This window comes from Arvicola amphibius, chromosome 8, assembly GCF_903992535.2.
Source record: "Arvicola amphibius chromosome 8, mArvAmp1.2, whole genome shotgun sequence".
NCBI classification, from domain to species: Eukaryota; Metazoa; Chordata; class Mammalia; order Rodentia; family Cricetidae; genus Arvicola; species Arvicola amphibius.
In genome coordinates, this window is record NC_052054.1 from 69,050,103 (window position 1) to 69,077,197 (window position 27,095).

The 27,095-nt window shown below is 42.3% G+C and overlaps 1 protein-coding gene across 1 annotated transcript; it reads right to left on the reverse strand.

Moving 5' to 3' along the window:
• Positions 1-4,146: 4,146 nt before the first annotated feature.
• LOC119821813 (extracellular calcium-sensing receptor) lies at positions 4,147-25,964 on the reverse strand. Its single transcript, XM_042055592.1, is given in 8 exon segments — positions 4,147-4,163; positions 5,571-5,694; positions 8,241-8,450; positions 10,938-11,735; positions 22,639-22,788; positions 22,791-22,932; positions 25,757-25,826; positions 25,829-25,964. Coding segments are annotated over 8 exon segments (1,647 nt in total).
• Positions 25,965-27,095: the final 1,131 nt, after the last annotated feature.

Consider the following 27,095-nt stretch of genomic DNA (forward strand, 5'->3'; position numbering starts at 1 on the left):
GTTATGACTCAAATGGACTTAAGAAACATCTACAAAACATTTCACCCAAATACAAAAGAATATACCTTCTTCTCAGTACCTCAAGGAACCTTCTCTAAGACTGACCTCACACTCAGTAACAAACCAATCCAGAACACATACAAAAAATTGGTAAACAAAAACGCTGTATCTTATTGGATCATAGGGTTAAAAGTTAGAATTTAACAACAACACTAATTATAGAAAGCCTACAAATTCATGGAAATTGAAGAGTTCTCAATTGAACAAACCTGGGTCAAGAAAGAAATTAAGAAAGAAATTAGGCCGGGCGGTGGTGGCGCATGCCTTTAATCCCAGCACTCAGAAGGCAGAGGCAGGCAGATCTCTGAGTTCGAGGCCAGCCTGGTCTACAAGAGCTAGTTCTAGGGCAGGCTTTTAAAAAGCTGCAGAGAAACCCTGTCTCGAAAAACCAAAAAAAAAAAAAAAAGAAATTAAAGACTTCCTAGAATTCAATAAAATGAAGGCAACAAATACCCAAACCTATGGACACTATGAAAGCAGTGCTCAGAGGAAAGTCCATAGCACTAAGTGCTTACATAAAGAAAGCAGAAATATCTCATACAGTGACTCAACAGCACACCTGCAAGCTCTAGAACAAAAGGAAACAGACTCACCCAAGTAGAAGACAGAAAATAATCAAATTGAGGGCTGAAATCAAGAAAATAAAAACAAAGAAAACTATACGAATAATCAATGAAACAAAGCTGATTCTTTAAAAAAAATCAACAAGCTACACAAATTTTTTTTCTCATTTTTTATTAAAAATTTCCATCTCCTCCCCTCCTCCTCCCCCTTCCCTCCCCTCCCTTCCACCCATACCCCCATTCCCTCCCTCTCCAGGCCAAAGAGCCATCAGGGTTCCCTTCACTATGTTAAGTCCAAGGTACTCCCAACTCCCCCTAAGTCCAGGAAGGTGAGCAACCAAACTGACAAGGCTCACAGTGAGGCCGGCCATGCTGTAGAGTCCAAGCCCATTGCCATTGTCCTTGGTTTCTCAGTCCTCCTCCACTGTCAGCCACACTCAGAGAGTCCGGTTTGGTCGCCTGTTCCATCAGTCCCATTCCAACTGGACGTGGTGATCTCCCGTTAGATGTTTCCCACCGTCTCAATGGGTGAACGCACCCCTCATGGTCCTGACTTCCTTGCTCATGATCTCCCTCCTTTTGCTCCTCATCAGGACCTTGGGGGCGAAGTCCAGTGCTCCAATGTGGGGCTCTGTCATTTTCTCCATCCATCGCCAGATGAAGGTTCTATGGTGATATGCAAGACAATCGTGAATATGGCAATAGGATCTGGACATTTCTGGCACCCTCTCCTCAGATGCCCAAGGAACTAGCTGGGGGCATCTTCCTGGACACCTGGGAACCCCTCTAGAGTCAAGTCTCTGCCAACCCTAGAATGGTTCCCTTAATTAAGATATATAATTCCCTGTTCCCACATCTACCCTTCCTATATCCCAGCCATCCTATTCCCCAAGCTCTCCCCATCCTCCACTTCACACTTTTCTCTCCCCATCACCCCACCCCCTGATCCCACCCCACCCCCAAGTTCCCAATTTTTGCCTGGCAATCTTGTCTACTTCCATTATCCAGGAGGATAACTATATGTTGTTTCTTTGGATTCACCTTATTTAGCTTCTCTAGGATCACGAATTATAGGCTCAATGTCCTTTATTTATGGCTAGAAACCAATTATGAGTGAGTACATCCCATGTTCATCTTTTTGGGCCTGGGTTACCTCATTCAGGATGGTGTTTTCTATTTCCATCCATTTGCATGCAAAATTCAAGATGTCATTGTTTTTTTACCGCTGAGTAGTACTCTAATATGTATATATTCCACAGTTTCTTCATCCATTCTTCCATTGAAGGGCATCTAGGTTGTTTCCAGGTTCTGCTGCTATGAACATAGTTGAACAAATGTTTTTGTAGTATGATTGGGTATCTCTTGGGTAAATTCTCAAGAGTGGAATTGCTGGGTCCTGGGGTAGGTTGATCCCGAATTTCCTGAGAAACCTCCACACTGCTTTCCAAAGTGGTTGCACAAGTGTGCATTCCCACCAGCAATGGATGAGTGGACCCCTTACCCCACAACCTCTCCAGCAAAGGCTATCATTGGTGTTTTTGATTTTAGCCAATCTGACAGGTGTAAGATGGTATCTCAAAGTTGTTTTGATTTGCATTTCCCTGACTGCTAAGGAGGTTGAGCATGCCCTTAAGTGTCTTTTGGCCATTCAAACGCTAGACAAATTCTTATCCAAACTAATCAAAAGGCAGAGAGAGAACATCCAAATAAACAAAATCAGAAAGGAAAAGGGAGACAAAACAACAGACACTGGGGAAATCCAGAGAAGCATTAGGTCATACTATAAAAGCATGTACTCCACAAAATGGGAAAATATAAAAGAAATGGACAATTTTCTTGATAGGCACCACATACCAAAATTAAATCAAGACCAGGTGAACAATTCAAATAGACCTATAACCTGAAAGGAAATAGAAGCAATCATCAAAAGGCTCCCAAACAGAAAGTTCAGGACTGCATGGTTTCAGTGCAGAATTCTACCAGAACTTCAGGAAAGAGATAATAAGGGTTCCACATAATAGAAACAGAAGGAACATTGACAAACTCTTTATAAGAGGCTACAGTTACCCTGATACCAAAACGAAAGACTCAAACAATAAAGAGAATTAAAGACCAGTTTCCCTCATAAACACTGATGCAAAAATACTCAATAAAATTCTAGAAACTGAATCCAAGAACACATCAAAAAAATCATCCTCTATGATCAAGTTGGCTTTATGGCAGAAATGCAGGGATAGTTCAACATACGAAAATCTATCAATGTAATCCACCATATAAACAAACTGGGAAAAAAACACATGCTCATCTCACTAATGCTGAAAAGGCATTTGACAAAATGCAACACCCCTTCATGGTAAAGGTCTTGAAAAGATCAGGGATACAAAGAACATATATAAACATAATAAGAGCAATATAAAGCAAGCCGACAGCTAACATCAAATTAAATGGAAAGAAAGTCAAAGAGAATCCCCTAAAATCAGGAACAAGACAAGGCTGTCCACTCTCTGCATATCTATTTAACTTCTGGCTAGACCAATAAGACAATAAAAGGAGATAACTGGGATACAAATTGGAAAAGAAGAAGTCAAACTTTCACTATTTGCAGACAATATGATAGTATACATAAGTGACTGCAAAAATTCTACCAGGAAACTTATACAGCTGATAAATACCTTCAGTAACGTGGCAGGATACAAGTTCAACTCAAAAAAAATCAGTAGCTCTCCTATATACAAATAATGAAGAAGCTGAGAAAGAAATCAGAGGAACATATCACCCTTTACAATAGCCACAAATGACATAAAATATCTTGGGGTAACACTAACCAAAGAAGTGAAAGACCTATTTGACAAGAACTTTAAATCTTTGAAGAAACAAAATGAAAAAGTTACCAGAAAATGGAAAGACCTCCCATGGTCTTGGATAGGTAGGATCAACATAATAAAAAATAGCCATCTATAGATTCAATGCAATCCCCATCAAAATCCCAAGAAAATTCTTCAAAAACCTTGAAAGAAAATTACTCAACTTCATATGGAAAAAAAAACCAGGATAGCCAAAACAATCCTGTATAATAAAGGAACTTCCAGACACATTCACCATCCCTGACATCAAGCTCTATTATAGAGCTACAGTAATGAAAACAACTCGGCATTGGCATAAAAGCAGAAGGTTACCAATGGACTAAAATCAAAGATCCAGATATTAATCCACAAACATATAAAGACCTGATTTTTCACAAAGAAGCTAAAATTATATAATGGAAAAAGAAAGCATCTTCAGCAAATGGTGCTGGCATAACTGAATGTCAACATGTAGAAGAATGAAAATAGAGCAATATCTATGCCCAAGCACAAAACTCAAGTCCAAATGGATTAAAGATCTCAATAAAAATCTGACCACACTGAAACAGATAGAAGAGAAAGTGGGAAGTAGACATCAATGCATGAGCACAGGAGTCCACTTCCTAAACATAACCCAAGTAACACAGGCACTGAGAGCAACTATACATAAACGGGACCTCTTAAAACTGAGAAGCTTCTGTAAAACAAAGCACAGAGTCAATAACACAAAAAGGCAGCCTACTGAATGGGAAAAGATCATCACCAACCCCACATCAGACAAAGAACTGATCTCCAAAATGTATAAAGAACTCAAGAAATTAGACATCAAAATTCCAAATAATCTAGTTTAAAAATGGGACACAGAACTAAACAGACTATTCTCAACAGAATAATCTCAAGTGGCCAAAAGACATTTTCAACATCCTTAGCCATCAGGGATGCAAATCAAAATGACTCTGAGATACCATCTTATACCAGTCAGAATGACTAATATCCAAAGCACCAATGATAGATTATGCTAGAGAGGATGAGGAGTAAGGGGAACACTCCATTGTTGGTGGGAATGCAAACTTGCACAACCACTCTGAAAAGCAGTACAGAGGTATCTCAGAAAATTGGGAATCAACCTACCTCAGGCACATACACCAGAGCACCCAGTGAGGGAATGACTCTTCCAGGGCAAGAGCGAGGCCTCACACAACACCAGCTTGAGGATAACTTGGTTTTCCAATTCCAGCTTTCAGAATGGTAAAGGAATAACTTCTGCAGCTCAAATAGTATGGGATGTGGTGATTGGCTGCCATTCGACATCTAGGATAAACATCACAAACACAGAGGAGGAAGGAAATCACAAAAGAACATCTCCATGCAATTCCTTTTACAAGAAGTTTAAAAAGCAAGAGAAATTCATCAGTGTCAGCAAAAACCAGGTTCTGATTACAGAACCATTGAAGTTTGTTAAAGTAACATATGCCATCTTTCTTGATCAGTGGCCAAAGTATGTGCAGTGTTTGCTAGAGAAGAATTCATTATGCAGTCCAATTATGGTTCATGCACTCATCTGTTGCAATCAAGCATTTACCTAAGAACAATGAAAAGACTAGCGTTTGGACTGGTATTCCACAAGAAAGCAAAGACTGCAATATCTCAGCGGATGAGTGTGGTGGTTTGGCTGAGAATGACCGACATAGTTTTATAGATCTGAATGTTTGGTTCCTAGTTCCGGGCTGGTGGGGATGGATTGGGAAGTGCAGACTTGCTGAATGAGGGGTGTCACTGGGAGTAGTCTTTAAAGTTTAAACTCCCACACCAGGCCCACTCTCTGCCTCTCTGCCTGCCTGCTGTGTTTGAATGAGAATGTTAAGCTCTCAGCGGCTACTGCAGCACTATGCCTGCCTGAATGATGCCATGTTTCCTGCCATGATGGTCATGAACTCAGCCTCTGAAACTATAAGTAAGCCCCCATTTAAAGGCTTTCTTTTTAGAAGCTGCCTTGGTCATGGTGTCTCTTCACAGCAGTTGGACAGTAACTAAGACAATGGAGAAATACAGGAGGCTCAATATTCCCTTTGGTATCTCAGATTCCAGATCCACATGCCCTTACCTTTTTTGTCTGCAAACTGTCCCTCGGGGCAGGGACTGCAATCAAAACAGCATTGGGGGGCTCCCGACCTGAGCACTTGGTTGAACCCTGGAAGGCAGCTTTCACTGCAGACAGAGGTGGGCACCTAGTAACAGTGAGCATAGTGTCACCAGTGACTCTTTAGGGATACAGATGCTTGACCTCACCCTAAGAACCAGAACAGGAGAATTCCCTCTCAGCCCACTAGATGAGAAGCCTTTCAAAAAACATGTCTATCCCAGCAGATGACAAACTGGAGAAGTACCTTTGAATGTAATAGGCTACATCTGGCTTACCTTGCTAAGAGTTTCAAAAACATAGCTAAACATTTTGATGTATTGTCTTTCCAAAGATCCTTGGGGCTCCTACATCAACAATTGAATGTATGCAGGCAGGAGAGAAGGCTCAGTGGTTAAGAGCACAGGCTGCTCTTCCAGAGGACCTGGGTTCAATTCCCAGCACTCATATAGCAGCTCACACTGTAATTACAGTTCCAGAGGACCCAATGGCCTCTTACAGCCTCCATAGGAACCAGGCACACACATTCTATACTAATATACATGTTGGGAAACATCCATACATTCAAAACAAAACTTGAAATAGAATTCTAAGTATTGGCAGACATTGCAGAAGTCTGCCATGCAGTTTTATCAAGTCAGCCTGCTTATCTCGATTACTCATTAAAAGTCTATTTTTCCTTTTTCCATCTTATTATCTCTTTTTTCTTTCTTTTAGATACTGTCCATAGCCTAAACATGCTTTCCTTGATGGTCTTGGCTTTCTGCTTGCTAGCCTTCATGCCTAACTCAGAAGATATGACTGTCTCTCTTACTTTTTCATGTAACCCTCTATGAAGCTGTTGAGATTTACAGTTTGACTGCCCTGGTATTTTTCACTTAAACTCTAATAATAAAGTATCATCCATCTTCATTAAGAGAAAATTTTAGGTACTGACACCCTCAACACATGCACAGACAGACACACACACACAGAGCCCACACACAAACACACACACACACACACATTCACAGCACACTCGGTGGCCCTCTCATTTTCCTCGGACCTGACAAGGATGCTCAGTTTATCTTAGCAGAGCTCTACCTCGGGCAAGGATTATGAAGAAGGAAGTGTGGGTGCTGACATTTCTGCCGCAACAGAAGACAGCAGAACCCTCCCCAGATCAAGGCCATTGAAAAGTTCTTTAAAGGAGTCCTGGAAACACATAGTATGTGTCTTTCTTTCATGCTTGAGAAATCCAAGAATGGGAATCTTATTCTCATGTGGAAAACCTTAAGGCCACCATTGACTGGAGAGGCCACCAGAACAAAGTTAGACAAAGTTTCAGGGGACTCTTTCTTCACTGGCACAGGACAGGAAGCTGAGCCATTTCTATGTATCAGACTCCACACATAGACAGAACTAGCACAGCACTGTTTCTAATTTTGTTAATAAATGTCAGGGTTTGAATCTCAAATGCTTCCCAAAGTCTCATGTGTTAGACCACAAGTTCCAAAATAGTAAGTTTTTGAAAAATGATTGGATCTTGATTCCTCTGGCCTAATCAGTGTATTATTTATTTCAATGAACTCATAACTTGAAGAATTATTATAGATTGTGGAAATGGGAAGTGGGACCAGGATGACCAAAGTGGATCACTACAAGTATACACTGGTAAGATGTAAATTGTTTACCTATCTAATCTATCTAGTTCTCCCACCTCCCCAAATTCTGGAACCCATGAAATGAGCAACCTCTTCCACCATACATGCCTGCTGCCATGTATGGAATACTGTCTCAACCACACACACTCAAAGCAATGGATTCATCTGAACTTGGACCTCTCAAGTCATGAGACAATAAAAACTCTTCACTTCAAACTGTTTCTCAGATATTTGTCATGGTGAGTGAAATAAACTAACACAGTAAGTAAAGTGAATGTTGAGTTCACATTCCACGTGGTCCATGGGGAGGTATTTAACTTAGTGTGTCACTATCTTCCTCTTCTCAGAGCAGGTTCTCAACACAGACACTGAAAATACTCCCAAGGAAGCACCAACTACAGATTCTCATTCTATTTATGAGTCTGGTGTGTTCTTTTTTCCTCCATTTTCATATGTGTCAGTAATGTAAATATGTATACATACATTTGTACATCTATGTGGACTCATGTTCATGTATGGACAAGCACATGTGGAGGTCCAAGATTAATGTTGGGAATCATCCTCAACTGCTTTTCTACTGTGTTCATTGAGGCAGAGGCTCAAGGGAAAACTCAGAGTTCACTGATATGGCTAGTCTTACCTGTCAGGTTTCTATGAGCATCTCCTTGTTTCCATCTTCCAAGGATGAAATTACAGGTGAGACTCAATGTCCACTCAGCATGTACAAGTGTTCTGGACATCCAAAGTGTGGTTCTTGAACTTGCATAAAACACTTTGACCACTGAGCCATCTCCCAACCCCATATTTTATATTTTCCTTTTTGCTAGTGAATCAGTATCATTCAGAGAAAGATCTCTAATGAGGTAAACAACATAGCCAGTTATATTTGACTGACCCAATCTAGGCTACATCCACCTTATGCACAAGTAGAATTTTCCCTGTGACTTTAATACACTCAGACAAGACTCATCTCTGCATTCAGGCAACTCACTTGAAGATCCTCCATCAAATGGACCATCATTTTGTTCCCTGAAGAGACTTGAGGGTCTATCATGCCTACATGAACCAAATGAAAAACACCCGCGAGAGTCTTCTGTCCCTGGAAAACCTAAAATTTTGTAATCAAATCTCCATTGTCATCAAACATAATCTTGCTTCCATCAGGAGTCTTAAAACGCACCTTCCTGAGGGCACAAAGCAGCTGTGGAAAGAAGGGAGACACTGTAGACTGACCAGGACCAATCAGGGGTTTTATCCAAATTACCACATGTCAATGGCCTCTGAAGTGACCAAGTGCCATTTCAGTCGAGGACTGGACCTGCAGTGATGTGCTGCGGGCAGACCTGCTTTTCGTCCCGCCTGGCTCCCAGCCACCTGGCTAGCTTTTGCCCCGAATAACAACACACAAACTGTATTCATTTAAACACTGCCTGGCCCATTAGTTCCAGCCTCTTACTCACATCTTGATTAACCCATATCTAATAATCTGTGTAGCACCACGAAGTGGTGCCTTACCGGGAAGATTCTAGCATATATGCCCATCTTGGGCCGGAGCTTCATCACATCTCTCTCAGAGAGGAGAGGCATGACATCTGCCCCAGAGAAGCGAGGCATGGCGATTGCCTGAGGCATCTGCCTGAGCCATCTACCTCACTTCCTTCTTCCTGTTCAGTCTACTCCACCCACCTAAGGGCTGGCCTATTAAATGGGCCAAGGCAGTTTCTCTATTAACGAATGAAATCAACACAAACAGAAGACTCTCCCACATCATGGACCCATTAGGCATAAAGGATATCAAGTATCTATGATATTTTCAGCCTAACAAAAATGTTCTAGATTTTAAAAAGTAGTAATTCATAATAATTAATCCAGATCATTTTAACCTAGTACACTGTGTGTGTGTGTGTGTGTGTGTGTGTGTGTGTGTGTACAGATCACTCATATTGTGGAATTAAAGAACAACCCTCAGGAATATTCTCTACTTCTGCTGCCATATAGGACTCAGGAATCCAACTAATGCTTGGGGACAAGTCCTTAACCCACTGAGCCATCTCAGCAGCCTTAAAATTAAACCCAAAACCATGACAACGTAGTTCCTGCTCCAGGGTCTCATTTGGTTGTGCACTATTGTCCTCAGTCTTCCCTTCACACTCAGGAGCCTGGCCCCAGCCCACCTAGACTGCCCAGTGACTCTAACCAGTCTCCCACAATTCATCAGTCCACCCATGTGGCTCTTCTGTTTGTCTCCATTCTAGGGTCCTGATATGCTGTCCCTGCCATCCGCAATGCTATCCCTTCTTCCCATAATGAAACTTCTCATTCTCTTGTCTGAAACTCAGATATTTCCAAACAAGGAGAATGTTCCAGCCTTTCGCTTCCCTTCACTCACTCCTTACTCATTCATCTACTTTACATCTTCATTAAGTACACACAGACATTTTGACACCCACATTTTAATTTTGCGACAAGATCTTGTTTGTATCCAGGTTGGCCTTAACTTCACGATTCCATAGCTACAACCTGTCCATTTGATAGGCATGGCCCACAAAGTCTGGCCTCCTATATTTTTTTAATCTGTCACCCTCAAACAAAAAGCCAACATCTATTACTGGCTATCTGATTACAACCATATGTACCTTCACAGGCACACAGTACAGACTCAGGTCGCTTGAGTGAGGTGATGAAAATACACCCACTCCTTGTCCACCACTCTCACCAGTTGCCTCACCATGGAACAACCTGTTTTCAGAGGGCCCCCTTACAGATCTTGGCCTATAATTTTTTGAATGGATTTGAGAAGATAGATAGATAGATAGATAGATAGATAGATAGATAGATAGATAGATAGATAGATAGACAGACAGACAGACAGGCACACAGACAAAGAAAAGACTGGGGACAAAATGACAAAAATGCATTATATACATGTATGAAATTATCAAATAATATGTTAAAAAGAAAAATAAGTAAGTGATTAAAGACGGCTCAGTAATTAAAGCACTTGTCATAAAAGCTTGAGAATTCACAAAATCCACATAAATGTCAGGTGGATGTGGCAACCAATTCTAATTACATTCTCAGAAAGTAGAAACAGGAGATGCCCAGAACAATCTAGCTAGCAAGACTAGTCACATCAATAAGTTCTACATTTGAGTGACAGATCCTACCCCAAAGAATAAGATAAAAGAGTGATTGAAAAGTTATTTCTCATCATCCTCAGACCTTTCTACATGTATGGACGTACACGAGTGCACACTCCACCACATGTGCCTGCATGTCCACGCACATGTTCCCACATGCATGTATAGTACACCAAAAAATAAAGATAAATAAATGGCATTTGATGTTTTAAACCCTGAATTGCAACATGCCTATACTAAAAGTCATCCACTGTTTACCAATGCTTAAATTTGCAACACTAAAAATCTATTTACTGTTATCTGAAATATTAATTTTACTAGGTATCCTGTATTTGCTACGGCAAGCAACCTCCAGGGACTGGACGTATCTGTGATCACACACATAGCATGGATTCCTTGGCAACTGTTCCTTCTAAGATGCCTCTCAGTTGCAAGTATGAGACATCCTTGCTAAAGCATACATTCAGCTGAACCTCTATAGCTTAGTCAGAGACAATTTCCTCTTCCCCAACCATCCCAGAGTCACCCACTGCACACATGACTCTCACCTGCCAGGGCTGGAAGTCCTGGGAGTCTGTACTTTTCCCATCCTGCTGTCCACTGGTTATCATGTCTTGCAGGGCATGGGCAACGCTGTAGACAGCTGTGTAAGCAGCATCAATTTTACTCACTTCTGGGAAAGGGTACTGCTTGTTTATCAGACTCTCATTCCCTGAGCACAGCTGGACACCCTCTGTCACTGTGCTGCTCTGGTGGGGCCATGTGCAATTAAAGGTGATCTCCCAAAACTTCTTTATAAACATGTCTTCTGGGGTCCGGCTGGGGCGTAGGTGAGCAAGGAACTCAGGGAAGCCAGTAGCCCTGCTGCTGTGATACAGAAGGCCAAATGTGCTGTGCAATACCTGGGAAATGCCTGGAATAGACAGGGCAAGTGCCATGTGCAGAGTGCCCTTGCTAACCCAGACCTGGCCTGAGACAGGAACACCCAGTAACCTATACAGAATAAGCTGGAAATTTGCATTGCTTAGGAAAACCAGAACAACCCTGGCTGTGCATTTCTGCATCTTCTGGACAATCTCTCCAATCTTCCCCATGGACTCATGGGAAGGGACATGGAGAGTAAACTCAATGCACACATCAGCTGGGCTCAGCTCCTGATTGGCCAGAGAGCTGGCCTGCTGCCCAAAGTCATCATCATGGGCCAGAATGATCACCCAGGACCACTGAAAGTGAATGATCATCTGGGTCACTGCACGGCAAGATGTGAGGTCACTAGTCAGGGTTCGAAGGAAAGATGGGAACTGGATCTTGTCACTGAGGCTGAGTAGTGAGGATCCATAAATGACCTGTCATGGAAGAGCCAAGCAATAGAAGGATAGATGAGATTTGGGCTTAGGCATAGGCTGATGATCTGGTTTAAAGGTGGGAAGGAGGGGGCTGGAGACATGGCTCGGCAGTTAAGAGTTCTTGTTCTTCTTGCAGAGGACCTAAATTCTATTCCCAGCACCCACATCAGGTAGCTTACTTCTGCCTGTAACTCCAGCTCAAGGAAATGTGATGCCTTCTTCAGGCTTCCTCCTACACCTATGGCATAGACACACACACACACACACACACACACACACACACACACACACACACACACACATATATATATATATATATATATATATATATATATATATATATACAAAATATGATGAATTTTCATGAAAGGACTGATCCCTCCTGTACCCATCCCCACCTTCTCCCAATCCACCTGTAAAATCTATTTTGTTTCCCCTTTCCAGAGAGATAATATGTTCTCCCTTGAGCCCTCCTTGGTGCTTGGCTTCTCTGTGTCTGTGGAATATGGCATGATTATCCTTTACTTAACAGTTAATGTCCACTTATACATGAGTACATACCATGTTTATCTTTCTGGGTCTAGATTACCTCACTCAGGAGGACTTTTTTTGTTTAATCCATTTGCCTGCAAATTTCATGATGTCATTGTTTTTAAAAGCTGAGTAATACTTCATTGTGTAAGGTACCACATTTTCTATATCTATTCTTGGTTTAGAACATCTATATTGTTTCCAGTGTCTGGTTATTATGAATAAATTTCTATGAACACAATTGAACAAGTGTCCTTGTGGTACAAATGAGGAGCATCCTTTGGGTATATGCCCATGAGTGGTATAGCTGGAAATTGAGGTTTCACAGTTTTCTGAAGAACTGCCGTACTGATTTCCAAAGTGGCTGTACAAGTTTGTACTTCCACCAGCAGTGGAGGAGTGTTCCCTTGTTCCACATTTTCATCAGCAATAACCATCACTCGTGTTATTGATGTTAGCCATTCTGACAGGTATAAGATGGAATCTCAAAGTAGTTTTAATTTGCATTTCCCAATGGCTAAGGATATTGATATTGAACATTTTTTTAAGTGTTTCTCAGCCATTTAATGTTCCTCAAAATCTTCTTTTGATCTGTATCCCATTTTTAATTGGATTATCTAGCTTCTTGAGTTCTTTATATATTTTGGATTGGGCCTCTTGCAGATGTGGGGTTGGTGAAAATATTTTTCCATTCCGTAGGCTGCCATTTTTTCTATCAATGGTGTCGTTTGCCTTACAGAAGCTTCTCAGTTTCACAAGGTCCCATTTACAGATTGTTGATCTTAGTGCCTATGCTATTGGTGTTCTGTTCAGGAAGCTGCCTCCTATGCCAATGCATTCAAGACTATTCCCCCTCTTTCTCTTCTATTAGGTTCAGTGTATCTGATTTTACGTTGAGCTCTTTGATCCACTTGTACTTGAGTTTTGTGCAGAGTGATAGATATAAATGAATTTTCATTCTTCTACATACCAACATCCAGTTGGACCAGCACCATTTGCTGAAGATGGTTTCTTTTTTCCATTGTATATTTCTGGCTTCTTTCTCAAAAATCAGGTGTCCACAGGTGTGTGGATTTACATTTGTGTCTTTGATTAGATTCTATTAATTAGCCTGTCTGGTTTTATGCCAATACCATGAGAGTTTTATTACTACAGCTCTATCATACAGGTTGAAATGAGGGGTGTTGACTCCCCTGGATATTCTCTTATTGTATAAGATTGTTTTAGCTATCTTGAGTTTTTTTGTTTTTCCTCATGAAGTCTCCTAGTAATAATGGATACAGAACCTAAACTGGCTATCTTCTATAACCAGGCAAGGCTCTTGGCAGTGGAACTGAGACATCAAGCTAGCTATAAAACCTATGCCCTACAATCTGTACTGCCTACAAGATGTGCTGGGGCAATGGTAGCACAGAACCTGTTGGAGTGGTCAACCCATGACTGGTCCAACTTGTGGTCCACACCACAAGAGGGAGCCACATCACCTGGATGGCCAGGAACAACAGACAGGATAGCCCAGAAACCCAGGTTAGAACCAAACACAACTGACAAAAAAAGTCAATGAAATGATTCCTAATGATATTCTGCTGGTGCCTTGACTAATTGTCATCAGAAGGGTGCCATCCAGCAACCAATGGGAGCTGATGAAGAGACCCACAGCCAAACACTAGGCAGAACAGGGGGAACTCAGCAGAAGAGAAGAAAGGATTGTGGGAGCCAGAGGGGCTGAGGACACTAGGTCACTGAATCAGCTAAAGAGAGCTTATAGGGGCTCATAGAGACTGAAGCAACAAACATGAACCCAGTATTGGTCTGAGCAAGGTCCTCTTTATATACCTTACAGTTGTATAGCTTGATGTTCTTGTGGGATTTCCAACAATGGGAGAGAGGGGTGTCTCTGACTTTTGCCTGCACTTGGGAACCTTTTTCTAACTACTGGATTGCTTCATCCAGTCATGATTTTGTGCCCAGTCTTATTGTATCATGTTAAGCCGTGTTCAGTGAATATCCCTGGGAAGAGACCTGCTCTTTCTTTTTTTCTTCTTTTTATTTTCTTTCTTCCTTCCTTTTTTCCTTCCTTTCTTCTTTCCTTTCTTTTTCTTTCTTTTGAAGGGAACCAAAGGATGAGTTGATCTGGGGGAGACAGAAGGTAGGGGGAAGAACTAGGAGGAGTGGAGGAAGGGGGAACTACAGTCAGGATGTAATATATGAGAGAGAAATAAAACTTTTTTTAAAAGGAGGTATAGGAGGCCCAGAAAGACAAACATGATATATACTCTATCATAAGTGGATATTAACTGTATAGCAAAGGATAACCATACTACCATCCACAGTCTCGCAGAGGCTAGATAACAAGGAGGGTCCAAGGTGAGACCCATGGATCTCCCTGGGAAGGGTAAATTGAGAAGATCTCCTAGTTGGACTGGAAAGAGGTGGGCGTGGGAACCTGAGAGATCAGGGTGGAGGGGGACAGTGCTGAGAGAGGTGACATGGAAATGAGGGTGTTATGGAGTTGAGTAGAGAAGCCTGATGCAAGGGAAACTTCCACGAGTCTCCAAGGATTGTCCCATCTAAGACCCCTGACAATAGTGGATGCATAGCCTGAACTGGCCATCCCTAGTGATCAGATTGGTGACCACTCTGGTTGTCATCAAAGAGCGTTTATCCAGTGACTGATGGAGACAGATTCAGGGACCCACAGTCAAACATCGGGCCAGGGAGTCCTGCTGAGGAGAGGGAAAGAGGGGCATCAAGAACATCACAGGAAAACCCACAAAAACCACTAGCCTGGCTCATGCGAACTCACAGAGTCTGAACCAACAACCAGGGGTCTGCATGGGACCAGCTTGGCCCCCTGCATACATGTGACAGTTGTGTAGTTTTGTTTATATGTGGGACTCCTGGCAATGGCAGCAGGGGCCATCCCCCAGGGCTTTGACTAGCTCTTGGGGATCTATTCCTCATGCCGGATTGCCTTGCACAGCCTTAATAGAGGGGAAGGTGCTTGGTGTTATGACAACTTCATATGCAATGCTTTGCTGAAGCCTATTGTAGGTCTGCCCTTTTCTGAATGATTATAAAAGAGGGAAGGATTGAGTGGGATAGAGCAGAAAAGGGAGGAGGGAGTTAAGGAAAAGGAGGGAGGGGAGGCTGTGGTCAGAATATAAGATTAAAATATAAAATTAATTAATTTTTTAAAACTCTACTATGCTAGGAATGGGCTACATCTTCTGGAGTAGTTGGCCAAAGGGGTCCCATAGAATCCCCTAAGCATGACAGGCTATGCCTAAGGCTATTGGTTATTCTCCACAACCTGATGGTAAGGTTTTATTGCTGAAGACACCACTTACTTCTGTCATCAAACATTGGAGAAATGAAGGAGCCCAACTAGAAGCTTTACCCCCTACTACCAAGCATTCATAGTCCTGGAAGGTACTCTACACATTACTGGAGGTGAAAAGTATTCACTATGACCCAGCTACAAACCCAGTTACCAACAACAACATGTGCCAGTAAGATATACTGGTGCAATCGTGGCAAGAATATTAGGGAAGTAACCAACTACTTTTTGATTGGAGTTAAGGCCCATTCTATGAGATAGAATCCATACCTGACACTACTCAAGTGGCCAAGAACTTAAGACTAGACAGATCATAGGACCTGGGGGAAAAAATCTACTAATAGTATTCTGCTAAAGAAACACAGCAATAAAATGACTTCTAATGATGCATTGCTACACCCACAGATCAGTACCTAGCTCAAACCTTGTTAGAGAAGTGTCTTCTTTCAGTGGATGGTAATTAACACAGAGACCCACAACTGAACAATATGTAGGGGGAACTTTGGAGGACTCAGTTTTAAAATGGGATGTCTTCACCAAGCCCCTCAAGGCTCAGGGTTCCATGTGGAAGAAGAGATGGGAAGAGTATAAAGACAAAAGTGATGAATGACTCCAAGGAAGCAGCATCTTCACACACAACAGACCTGATGCACATATGAACTCAGACTGTGACAGCAGACACAGGATCTAAACAGGTTCAAACAAGCTCTAGGAAGTGGAGGTGGACATCAAAATTCCACTGTTAACCAAGATGCCATTTGCAATTAATAGATCCTGGGAAAAGGGAAGTTGGCTTTCTAAAATGGCATCTATATCAACTAAACTTCGGCATAGGCCCCATGCCTAGAAGTAGTTGCCAATGCAAAATAGACTCCATGTTTGGTTTTTCAGGTGGGACTTTTGGTTCATTCTGTTTTGCTATTTTTGGCCTTATTTTTGCATTTTCATTGTTTTTGAGAAGAAAGGTAGAGAGAGAGAAGTAAAGGAGGGATGGTGAAAGAGAGAGGGACAGAATGAAAGAGGGAGGGAGGAAGAGAGGGCTGGAGGTAGGGAGGGAGGGAGGGAGAAAAGCAGAAAGAGACAGAGAGGAAGCAAGCACCATGAAATTGGGTGGGTAGGGAAGTAGGAGGGATCTAGGGGGGATTTGGAAAAAAGAAAAATATTGTCAAAATATACTTTATGAAAAAAATTTTAAAATAAAAAAGAATGATCCAGGTTAAAAAAAAGCAGGGGAAAAAAGGTGGACAGTGAAAAAATGAAGCCAACAGATGGTCTCTTATGGCCTCCACACCTATGCAAAGGTTCATACACACACACACACACACACACACACACACACACACAGAGGCATATGCTCATGGACATACATAGATTAGCTATGCCAGAATTTCAAATAAAGAGATAAACCTGCCTTACAGCCAGGCTTGGTGAAGCACACCTGCAATGGAGGTCGAGGCATGAGAATGTGTCTGTAATTGTAAGGCCATTCTGTTCTATATAGTGAGTTCCAAGCCAGGTAGGTCTTCAGGTTAAGACTCTGTATCTCACGAAACAAAATTACAAACGTTACAGATTCCTGCAGTTCAGAAGCACCTTAGCGAGAATCTACCTTAAAGTGATTACAGATAAGACCTTGGATATGTGAATTACATGGTCCCAGCTTCATAGGACAGGGGGAAACCCATATGGCAGAAAAAAAAATTAACAAATGGCAGACATACAAAGACACTGGAATTTGCTCAAATTTAGAGAGTTCAAATTGAAAGAAAATAGTCATTCACACTTTACGTTAACATACACATTGTATGAAGACAGACAGACACACAGACAGACAGACAGACAGACAGACAGATGATAGATAGATAGATAGATAGATAGATAGATAGATAGATAGATAGATAGACTGTAGAAGGAAGCGGCGGGGCTGCGTCCCGCCACCCGGCCACCGGCTAGCTTTACACCCAAAATAATTACACATAAACTGTATTCTTTTAAACACTGCCTGGCCCATTATCTGTAGCCTCTTATTGGTTAATTCTCACATCTTCCTTTAACCCATATTTAGTAATCCGTGTAGCACCATGAGGTGTGGCTTACCAGGAGAGATCTTAACCTGCGTCCATCTCAGAGAGGAGAATCATGGCGACTCACTATGGCGACTGCCTGAAGCATCTCCCCACTCCTGCTACCCCCTTTCCCACAATTCTGTTCTGTCTACTCCGCCTACCTAATTTTCTGTCTCTTAAAGGGCCAAGGCAGTTTTCTTTATTAATTAACCAATGAAAGTAACATAGACAGATAACTCTCCTCCATCATTTCCCCTTTTTCTGTTTAAACAAAAAAGGCTTCAACTTTAACATAGCAAAATTACATATAACAAAAGTTATCAAGCAAGAATTACAGTTATAATATTTAAACCTATTTTATCTTTTATCATAACTAAGGAAAACTATAACTTTTGAACCATTCTTCAACTCCATCAAAGACTCCAGAAGGTTATAATATTACCTAAGTAAACAAGTCATATGCAACTTTCAAACTCTAGAAATGACAGACACAACTCGCTGCCTGGACAGTCACCCAAAGTTCCTCTGTACTTTGGCATCCATCTTCGGCCTTCAGGTCCATAGTGTCCAGCAGACATTTCCATGAAGCAGGAAATTCCAAAGACAGTTCAGTCACTTTCTGCTGTGTCCTGCAGAACATCTCGCAGACTCTTTCACGAATCAGGAACCCCAAAAGACCATCTCACCTTTAGGCAAGTTCAGCAGTCCTCTTTCTGTGGGTTCCTTGTGTCCAGTTTATGCAACAGTCCAGGCAAGAGCAGTTTCTTGCCCAAATGGCTAACAAACTCCATAAGTAGCCTCTTCGATGCCCATCTTCCTCTTGAAGTAGATTGGTGCTGCCAGGAGCAGACGTGTCTCATTATCATGAAAACCCTAAGTTATTAAAACATTAAATGCCATATTCTGCAGTCTTTGAAAGATATGAAGAATGTCTATCTAACTGAAATATATCTCTACATATCTAGAAAATCTAATAACATGACTACAAGCTTAACTATTATCAATGATTATCCATTAACAACCTATATTTCCTAATTATACATTACATTTTTAAATGAACTACACAATCACAATACCTTAATCAAGATCAGAAATACATATACATATAACAAATTGACCTTAAAATCCATACCAATGCAAATTATTCATATCTATATCATCTCCCCCTTAAATGTAAAAGAACATTTATAAACAATATTTGGGAAAATGGGCGCAGTTATTTCTCTCCAAACTGCTTCCGGCTGAATGGGGGCGCTGTTATTTAGGTCTTTCATGGTATAACCTGTGTGCTAGGTTCCTCTCAGTTGGCAGTTGAGTGAAGTAATTTTTTGAAGATGTTCACAGCAACCTTTCAGGAGGACGTGGTCTATCATACCATATTGGGATAGAAGCAATCCACAGGGTGTCATCCTCTGTGAAAACAAAAGAAGACCCTCTTTTCCAAAGCATCATGTTCTTAGATCCAAATCCTGAAGTCATACCGTTAAGATGTCCATTCTGGTCTAGACTGGCAGCCCATATAATGAAATGTCTCTCTGTATTTAGCTCCTTTACAGTCAAAAATTTCAAAGAAAACACAATAAAATACATCATCTAGACTCTCTGTGAATTTTCCATTTTTACGTGGCTTATTTTTACTCTATCACTTACTTTATTCTGTCTCTTTAAAGACTTTACCCTTTTTTAAGACATTAACTTTATTCTCCATATATTTATTTTTTATCTCTCTCAAGCCTACGTATATTCATCCAACATTGTGAGCCATTTAAAGGCCTTCTATGTCTGAATCTTTCCTATTGTGAATCTGTAATTTTTTTGCTATCCAGGAGCACTTCTTAAAAGGTTAAGCACTTAAAAACTTAAGTTGCGCCGTGTAGAGGTAATACGGTACCCCCTGTTTCCAGCCAAGTCTAAACCTTAACTGCGCTGTTATCATGGTAATTACAATAGATCCTGCCTGAGATCAGTACAGTTCAGCATGGCGGAGCAGAGCCAAAGCCGCTCCTGCCTCAGTCATTTGGTGCCCCTGAGCCGCACACAGTTCCAGGCACACAGCAGTCAACATTGAAGCCACACTCAGCAATTTAATTCTGAGACTGAGCGTGCAGCACAGAAACTCTTTTCATCCAAGTTACAGCCAAATCTGACACGCAGAGCACTGCGCAGTCTGAAAATATCTCTCTGTATTGTGGCAGGAATCCGCCATGTTCTTCCGCCTGCCTAAGCCTGATTCCTCCATCTGCTCAGGTGCAGGCGGGGAGCTCTGAGCCATTGGCTCGGTCTCAGCACACTCTCCTTCCTATCCCAAGCGGGAACACAAATATCCAGGCCCATAAAAGCCACTGAAATGCTTTATAGCCAGAGTTTGCACTGGCGGCACAGCACCAGGAAGCCACGTTGTAAAATGACTCAGCTTTTTCTCTGCTGCTATTGCCGAAACAGGAAATCTCTCTACGGCATGTCCAGGCAAACAGCAAAAAGCTGTGTTAAACTCTCTCTCTCCTTTATTTAAAGCCCTCTCAGGTTTTTAAGTGGATTTAGTCACCACATTGGAGCACCAATCTGTAGAAGGAAGCAGCGGGGCTGCGTCCCGCCACCTGGCCGCCGGCTAGCTTTACACCCAAAATAATTACACGGAAACTGTATTCTTTTAAACACTGCCTGGCCCATTATCTGTAGCCTCTTATTGGTTAATTCTCACATCTTCCTTTAACCCATATTTAGTAATCCGTGTAGCACCACGAGGTGTGGCTTACCAGGAGAGATCTTAACCTGCGTCCATCTCAGAGAGGAGAATCATGGCGACTCACTATGGCGACTGCCTGAAGCATCTCCCCACTCCTGCTACCCCTTTTCCCACAATTCTGTTCTGTCTACTCCGCCTACCTAGTTTTCTGTCTCTTAAAGGGCCAAGGCAGTTTTCTTTATTAATTAACCAATGAAAGTAACATAGACAGATAACTCTCCTCCATCAACAGACAGAGACTTTAGAAAGGATCTCAACTAGCAAAAGCTCATCCCAATCTCACTATATAGCTAAGAATAATATGGCACATTGAATCCTCCTGTCTCCACCTCCTGACCGCTGTATTACAACAGCACTAATGTTTAGACTGAGGGCCTTAGGTTTGCTAGGCAAGTGCTCTAGAAACAGAGCCACACCCCAGTGCCTGTAGGGACTATTATGGTTTGAATATACAATGCTACCAGAAAGTCCGCACGTCCACTTGGTTACCAGAAGATGAACTCTGAGATCAAATGGAGTCATAGTGGTGGCATTTTATAGACCCCATGGGAAGTAGGTTAGAGGAATCAGATCTCTGGAGCTGTGCCCTGGTGACTCTGTCTCTCTCTTCCTGACCACTGGAGTGTCTGTCCCACCGCACATTTCTGCCATGAAGCTCTGTGTTACCACAGGCACAGAAAGAAGCATCAGATGACACCGGTATGAAACTGCAGAAATTCAACCAAAAGAAATCTTTCCTCTTTTAAGCAGTTTCTCTCAGGCATGTCTGTCACAGCAAGGAAAGTCTATTAAGCATTTTAGTGACTGAATAAATGGTTCAGCAGAGTTGCCATTTGACCCAGCAATTTTATCTACATTGCTAAAATAATCGAAAGTATAGGAACATAAAAAACCCTATACTCAAATATTCACAGAAACAGTATGCATGAGAGCCCCAAAGAGGCAGCAGCTGTCATAGTGATTGCTCACTGGTGTGAGAGAAATACGTGACAAGAAGCGACTTTAATGAGGAAGAGTTGATTTAGGCTCACGGTTTGAGAAAATACAATCCATGGGGTGGTGTACACATGGCAGCAGATGGCAGCTTATTGATAAGTTATTTTGGGGGGAGTTTTTTTGTTTTGGTCATTTGTTTGTTTTTGTTTTTTGGGGGAGAGAGAGAGAGAGAGAGAGAGAGAGAGAGATAAAGGGAGAGAGAGAAAGATGCCTCAACAGGTAAAGGTGTTTGCCACCAAGCCTGGAAACCTATGTTTAATCCCCAGAACCTACATAGTAGAAGAAAAGAACTGATACCCAAAGGTCGCCTTTGGACTTCCACATGGGCACCATGGCACTGGTGTTGAGTGCGCACACACACACACACACACACACACACACACACACACACACACACGCATGCGCGAGCACACACACACAAATAATGATAGTATTAAGGGGCTGGAAAGATGGCAGTGGTTAACAGTGCTGCTACTCTTTCAGAGGACCTGGGTTCAATTCCCAGCACACTTATGGCAGCTAAAAACAATCTGTAACTCCAGTTCTAGGGAATCCAATGCCCTCTTCTGACTTCCATGGGCATCAGGCACATATATTTTTATACACAAAGGCAAAATACTCATGCTCATAAAAAAATAAGTAAATCTTTGTCTTAGAATTTCTATTGCTGTGAAGACAGCATGACCACAGCAACTCTCAGATAGGAAAATATTTAATTGGGTAGCTTACAGTTACATAGGTTTAGCCCATTATCATCATACCAAGACATGACAGAATGTAGGCATACATACATGTTTCTGGAACAGGAGCTGAGAAGTCTACATCTTGATCCGAGTGCAACAGGAAGTTCACTGTCCACACTGGGAGTAACTCCACCATAGAAGACATCAAAGCCCATCTCTACAGTGACAAATTTCCTCCAACAAGGCCACATTTTCTAATAATGCCACTCCATTTGGGAGCATTTTCTTTCAAACCACAAAAATCATTAAAATATATTTTTAATAAAAAAAATTCTCAGTTATCTCCTCAATGCAGAGGGATGCTAGTTCTCTCTAAACTATCTTTATCTGTATATGGAGGGAACCATGTTGGACATGGAGAATGCATGCGGGGAGCCTGGCTCCGCAGCAGAGCTGCTCACTCCTGTGGCCATCAACATCATTTTCTCTATCATCATTAAGGGACTGCACTACATTCATGAAGGAAGAAGGAGCAACTCACCTAGGGAAATTTGTACAGCCCCAGAAGTCTGGCCATGGAGACAGACAGGGATGACCGTGTGTCCCCAACCAGAGCAGCCTGAGGAGAGCCATACTGGCATGTGTAGTTGGGGATGGGCTCCTCCTGCCTCATGAGAAAGCTCATCGTCTCTCGTGGAGGGCTCCATTCACTGAGTCCCCAGAGTTTCGAATGGAGAAGCCCAGGGTCAAATTGGGCAACAAGTAAGCACTCCTATTGATCTCCTCGATGGCAAAGACGAAACTCTGGGCCACCCAGGAGCCCCACGTGGAAACACTGAGGGAAAGAGAAGCCCACATTTATCCCTCATGATGGGATAAACTGAACAAGAATAAACACAGTGACCCAAGAGATACAAATAGAACAACATCTCCACAAGTATTTTACATCGATGTGCACAGGGGCGCAGTTCAGAATACTCAAAGGGGAGCCAGAGGGAATGTGGAGCCAGTAATCAGAGGGGACAGTTTCAGAAGACAGAATGGATAACTGAAGATCTATTGAATAAGCCGGATGTGGTGGCACACTTGTTTAATCCCAGCACTCAAGCAGCAGAGGCAGATGGATCATTGTGAGTTGGAGACCAGCATGGATTACAGAGCTAGATCCAGGTACCAGGCACTACATAGAGAGACCATGTCTCATGTAAACAAAGAAAAAAATCTATTGCACTTGGTTAGAATTAATAGTAACTAACATTTACTTCAGAATTATTGAAAGAATGGCCAGAAGTCGGGGAGAAAAAATATGAAATGCTGGTTCAAGAAACAGTTCAGACACTGCAGACATAATCTCATGGCAGTTCCAGGTATCTACACTGGGCCTGTACAAGTTGTGTGTTCATGTGTGTACGTGATATGTCTGTATACCCACACATGCTACAATACATGGAGGTCAGGAAACAACTTTCTGAGTCAATTCTCTCCTTCCACCTTCATGTGGGTTCCAGGCAGGGCCAGGTCATCCATCAGGCTTGCATGCCAAGCACTTTTTCCATAAGGCAACTCACTAACCCCTCTTCACCTTATTTTTTAAGACAGATTATCTAACTGAACCTGGACTTCATCTATTCAGATAGGCTCAGTGGCCAGCAACCTTTAGGGCTCTGCCTGTCTCTCTGTTCCTAACCAGGGTTACAGATGCTCAACATGCCAGGCTTTCACATGGGTTCTAGGAATCAAACTCAGGTCTTCATGCTTGCACAGCAGACACTTCACCAACTCAGGCATTTCCCCAGACCCTAAGACCTTCACTTAGATTCTCCTCTCTCTGCCTCCCATGGTAGATTTTAAACTTCACATCATCAAAAATTAAGTATGCAAAGTGATCGATTTATTGGCAAGTTTAATTAACCATTCTTTAATACATTTATTAAAATACAGCTTTGTACCCAATACACACATACAACTGTTACTCATTGACTTAAAAAAAATAACATGGGATCCTGATGTGGGATTTCCCTGTATGCTGTAAATATGTTTTATTACCATTGGCTAATAAAGAATCTGTTTGGAGTATATGGTAGTGCAGAATAGGGCAAGGTGGGAATTCCAAGCAGATAGAGGAAGAAAGAAGGCAGAGTCAGGGAGATGCCATGTAGCCACCCAAGGAAACAGATGCCTGGGAACCTTACCAGTAAAACACGAGCCTCGTGGTAAAATATAAAATAATAGGAATAGGTTAATTTAAGATATAAGAGCTAGCTAGCAGCATACTTAAATGATTGGCCAACAGTATTGTAATTAATATAGTTTCTGTGTGATTATTCCTTGTCTTGGTGGCTGGGAACCAATAAGTAGTCTCCACCTACAGGATCCAGGTATGAAAGTACACACTTATGATCCTAGCACTTAGGTTGTGGAGGCAGGAAATAGTGAGTTCTAGGCTAGCCTCATCTACACAGTAAGATCCTCTCTCAGAAAAAAAAAAAGAAAAGAAAAGAAATCTTAAGAACAAGCCAGTGTGGCCAGTGTGGTGGCTCATGCATGTAGTCCCATGTTTGGGGCTAATCTGATCTACACAAGAAGTTCCAGGCTAGTCGGAGCACAAAGTGAGATACTATCTCTAAAAACTAGCCATTTAAAGTGGCAGTAAATGTGAAAATGCAGTAATGAAAACCTCTTGCATTTGTGGTCGAGGATAAGATGATTGTAGTTACCTTAGAGAAAAAACTTAATTGTTTTGATTCAAATCTCTTTCTGTAGCCTAATCTTGCCTGAAACTATCAATGCTACTGCCTCAGTTTCCTGCATGCTAGGAGTACAGCCATATGCCTTATGCTCATCCAATTTAAAAAAAATAAAGCTAAATACTAACATTTTTTTAAAAATAATATCCAAAAAGGCTGTTGGAACTACTGTGTGCAACAGTACAATAGAAAGGCTAGGACGAAAATGGGCAAAGGGGGTTGTGTTTATGGCTCAGTTTGTAAGTGTGGTCTGCAGCACCTCATAAACTGAGTGTGGGGCACTTTCCTATCATCCCAGCACCCGGGAGGTTGAGGCAGAAGGATCAGAAATTCAAGGTGATCCTTGACTACCTAGTGAACTGGAGGCTACATGAGATGCTTAGAAAGAATTACAAGCCAAAGGAATACAGTAGCTGGCGGTAGTGGTACATACTTTTACTCCCAGTACTCCAGTGGTAGAGGCAGTGGATCTCTGAGTTTGAGATCAGTCATGTCTACAGAGAGAATTACAGGACAGTCAGGGCTACACAGAAAAACCCTGCCGCAAGAAAAGAATACAGAAGAGAGGAATAACGGGGCTGATAAATTATGAAAAATCTATTATTTACATATTAATTCATTCAACAAACACACCTACCTAGACACTATTTTAAGAACCTTGGATATACAGAAGAATCAAGAAGCCCCACCTGGCCTGTAGAAGGCAGACATTACACCCAGTACATGAGCATCCATACTTCAGTACAGTAAAAACAAGAAAGACAGACAGACAGAGCTACTGCATGGATACACAGAGAAAGGTGGTAGCCATCTAGCTGGGACTCTGAGAATCAACCCCTATCCAAGGTTTCACACAACCTTATAAAGCTGCTTCTGAGTTTCAGAGACTCCCATTCCACATCCAACATTTACTCTGAAGCCAGCAGTCCAGACGGTGGGGCAGTGAAGTCAGACAAGGTACCATTAGAAAAGTGAAGAATGAGAAGCTGCCCCCGACTATTATATCTCCAGGACGGTCAAAGTGACGCCCCTGCCACGGCAACAGCCAGGCTCTTGATCCAGAAAGAGTAGATACAGAAACACAGCCAAAGAGAACAGGAAAAAGAGTACATAGCCACATGCCTGCTGGGTACCAGACAGCCAGTGACAGGACAGCCCCATATGGGGCAGTGACTTGCAGTGAAGGGGGCTTTTATCTGGGAGGATGCTCTGGCTCAAGGACCTAAGGCTAAGATCACACTGGGAACTCTAGGCCCGCAGGCTGTGGGGAGAATACTGATGAGAGGTGGTGGAGGTGGTGGCACTAAATCCCATACCATTAAAAGTTTCATTACCATCTCCTGAGGCTTCCTAGCCTCTCTGCATCCAAGGGCACAGTTCTGGGCATCATCTGTAGACTACAGAAGGGCAACAATGAGTCTAACTGTCCCTTGAGGGACTTTCAAGCTCAGGAGAAGTTGCTCCCATGGTGCTCAGTGCACTGTTTTGTAGAGAGGACCCAGGTGGGTACAAGAAGCAAATAGCCCATAACTCCCTTGAGCCTCACTGGCAGCATCTGGAGATAGGTGTCCCAAAAGCTTCACCAGGCCCAGGGCTAGTCCTCTTGCCCCAAGCAACCAAGCAGAGGGTCAGGCAGGATGGAGCCTCTTCATCATCAGGGGGTAGCCCTTGATGGGGTGATATGTTTCTGTGGTCAAGGCAATGGGTCCATGCAGCAGAGGGAAGCTGAGTTGTGAGCAGTTTCCCAGCATGGAAAAAGTTCAGCAGCCCTCAATACCTAAAGGACAGTGTCCAACATTGCCTGTCAGCAAGATCAATGTTATTTAAATTAAAACCTCGGTGAGTTCATGTCATGTGACTCTTCCTGGGGAGGTGGGAACATACATCTACTTATCCACACAGAGCACTATGACAACAAAGGCATTCAAGTACAGTTTGGAAACAGTGCGTTTACTGCCTTTCCTCACAGAGGCATGGGCAGCTCTTGACCAGCTGCATCACTGACAAAGCATGGGTGGTAGTTCATGAACGTTGCCTTCCCTGAGCACTTTCCTCAGCCTGAAGGCACTGCCGCTAAAGCCTTCCTGTTGCCCCACCAACTGCTTACTGTTTAGGTCAGCTTGTGGAGGAGTCTTACAGATCTTAGAACTTTCTGAACTTCTTGAGACACAGGTATAGGCCTTCCCACAGTTTTTAAATTAGTTTCCTGAGTTTTATGATCCTCTCTCTGTACACGGAAGAGAATGCTTTA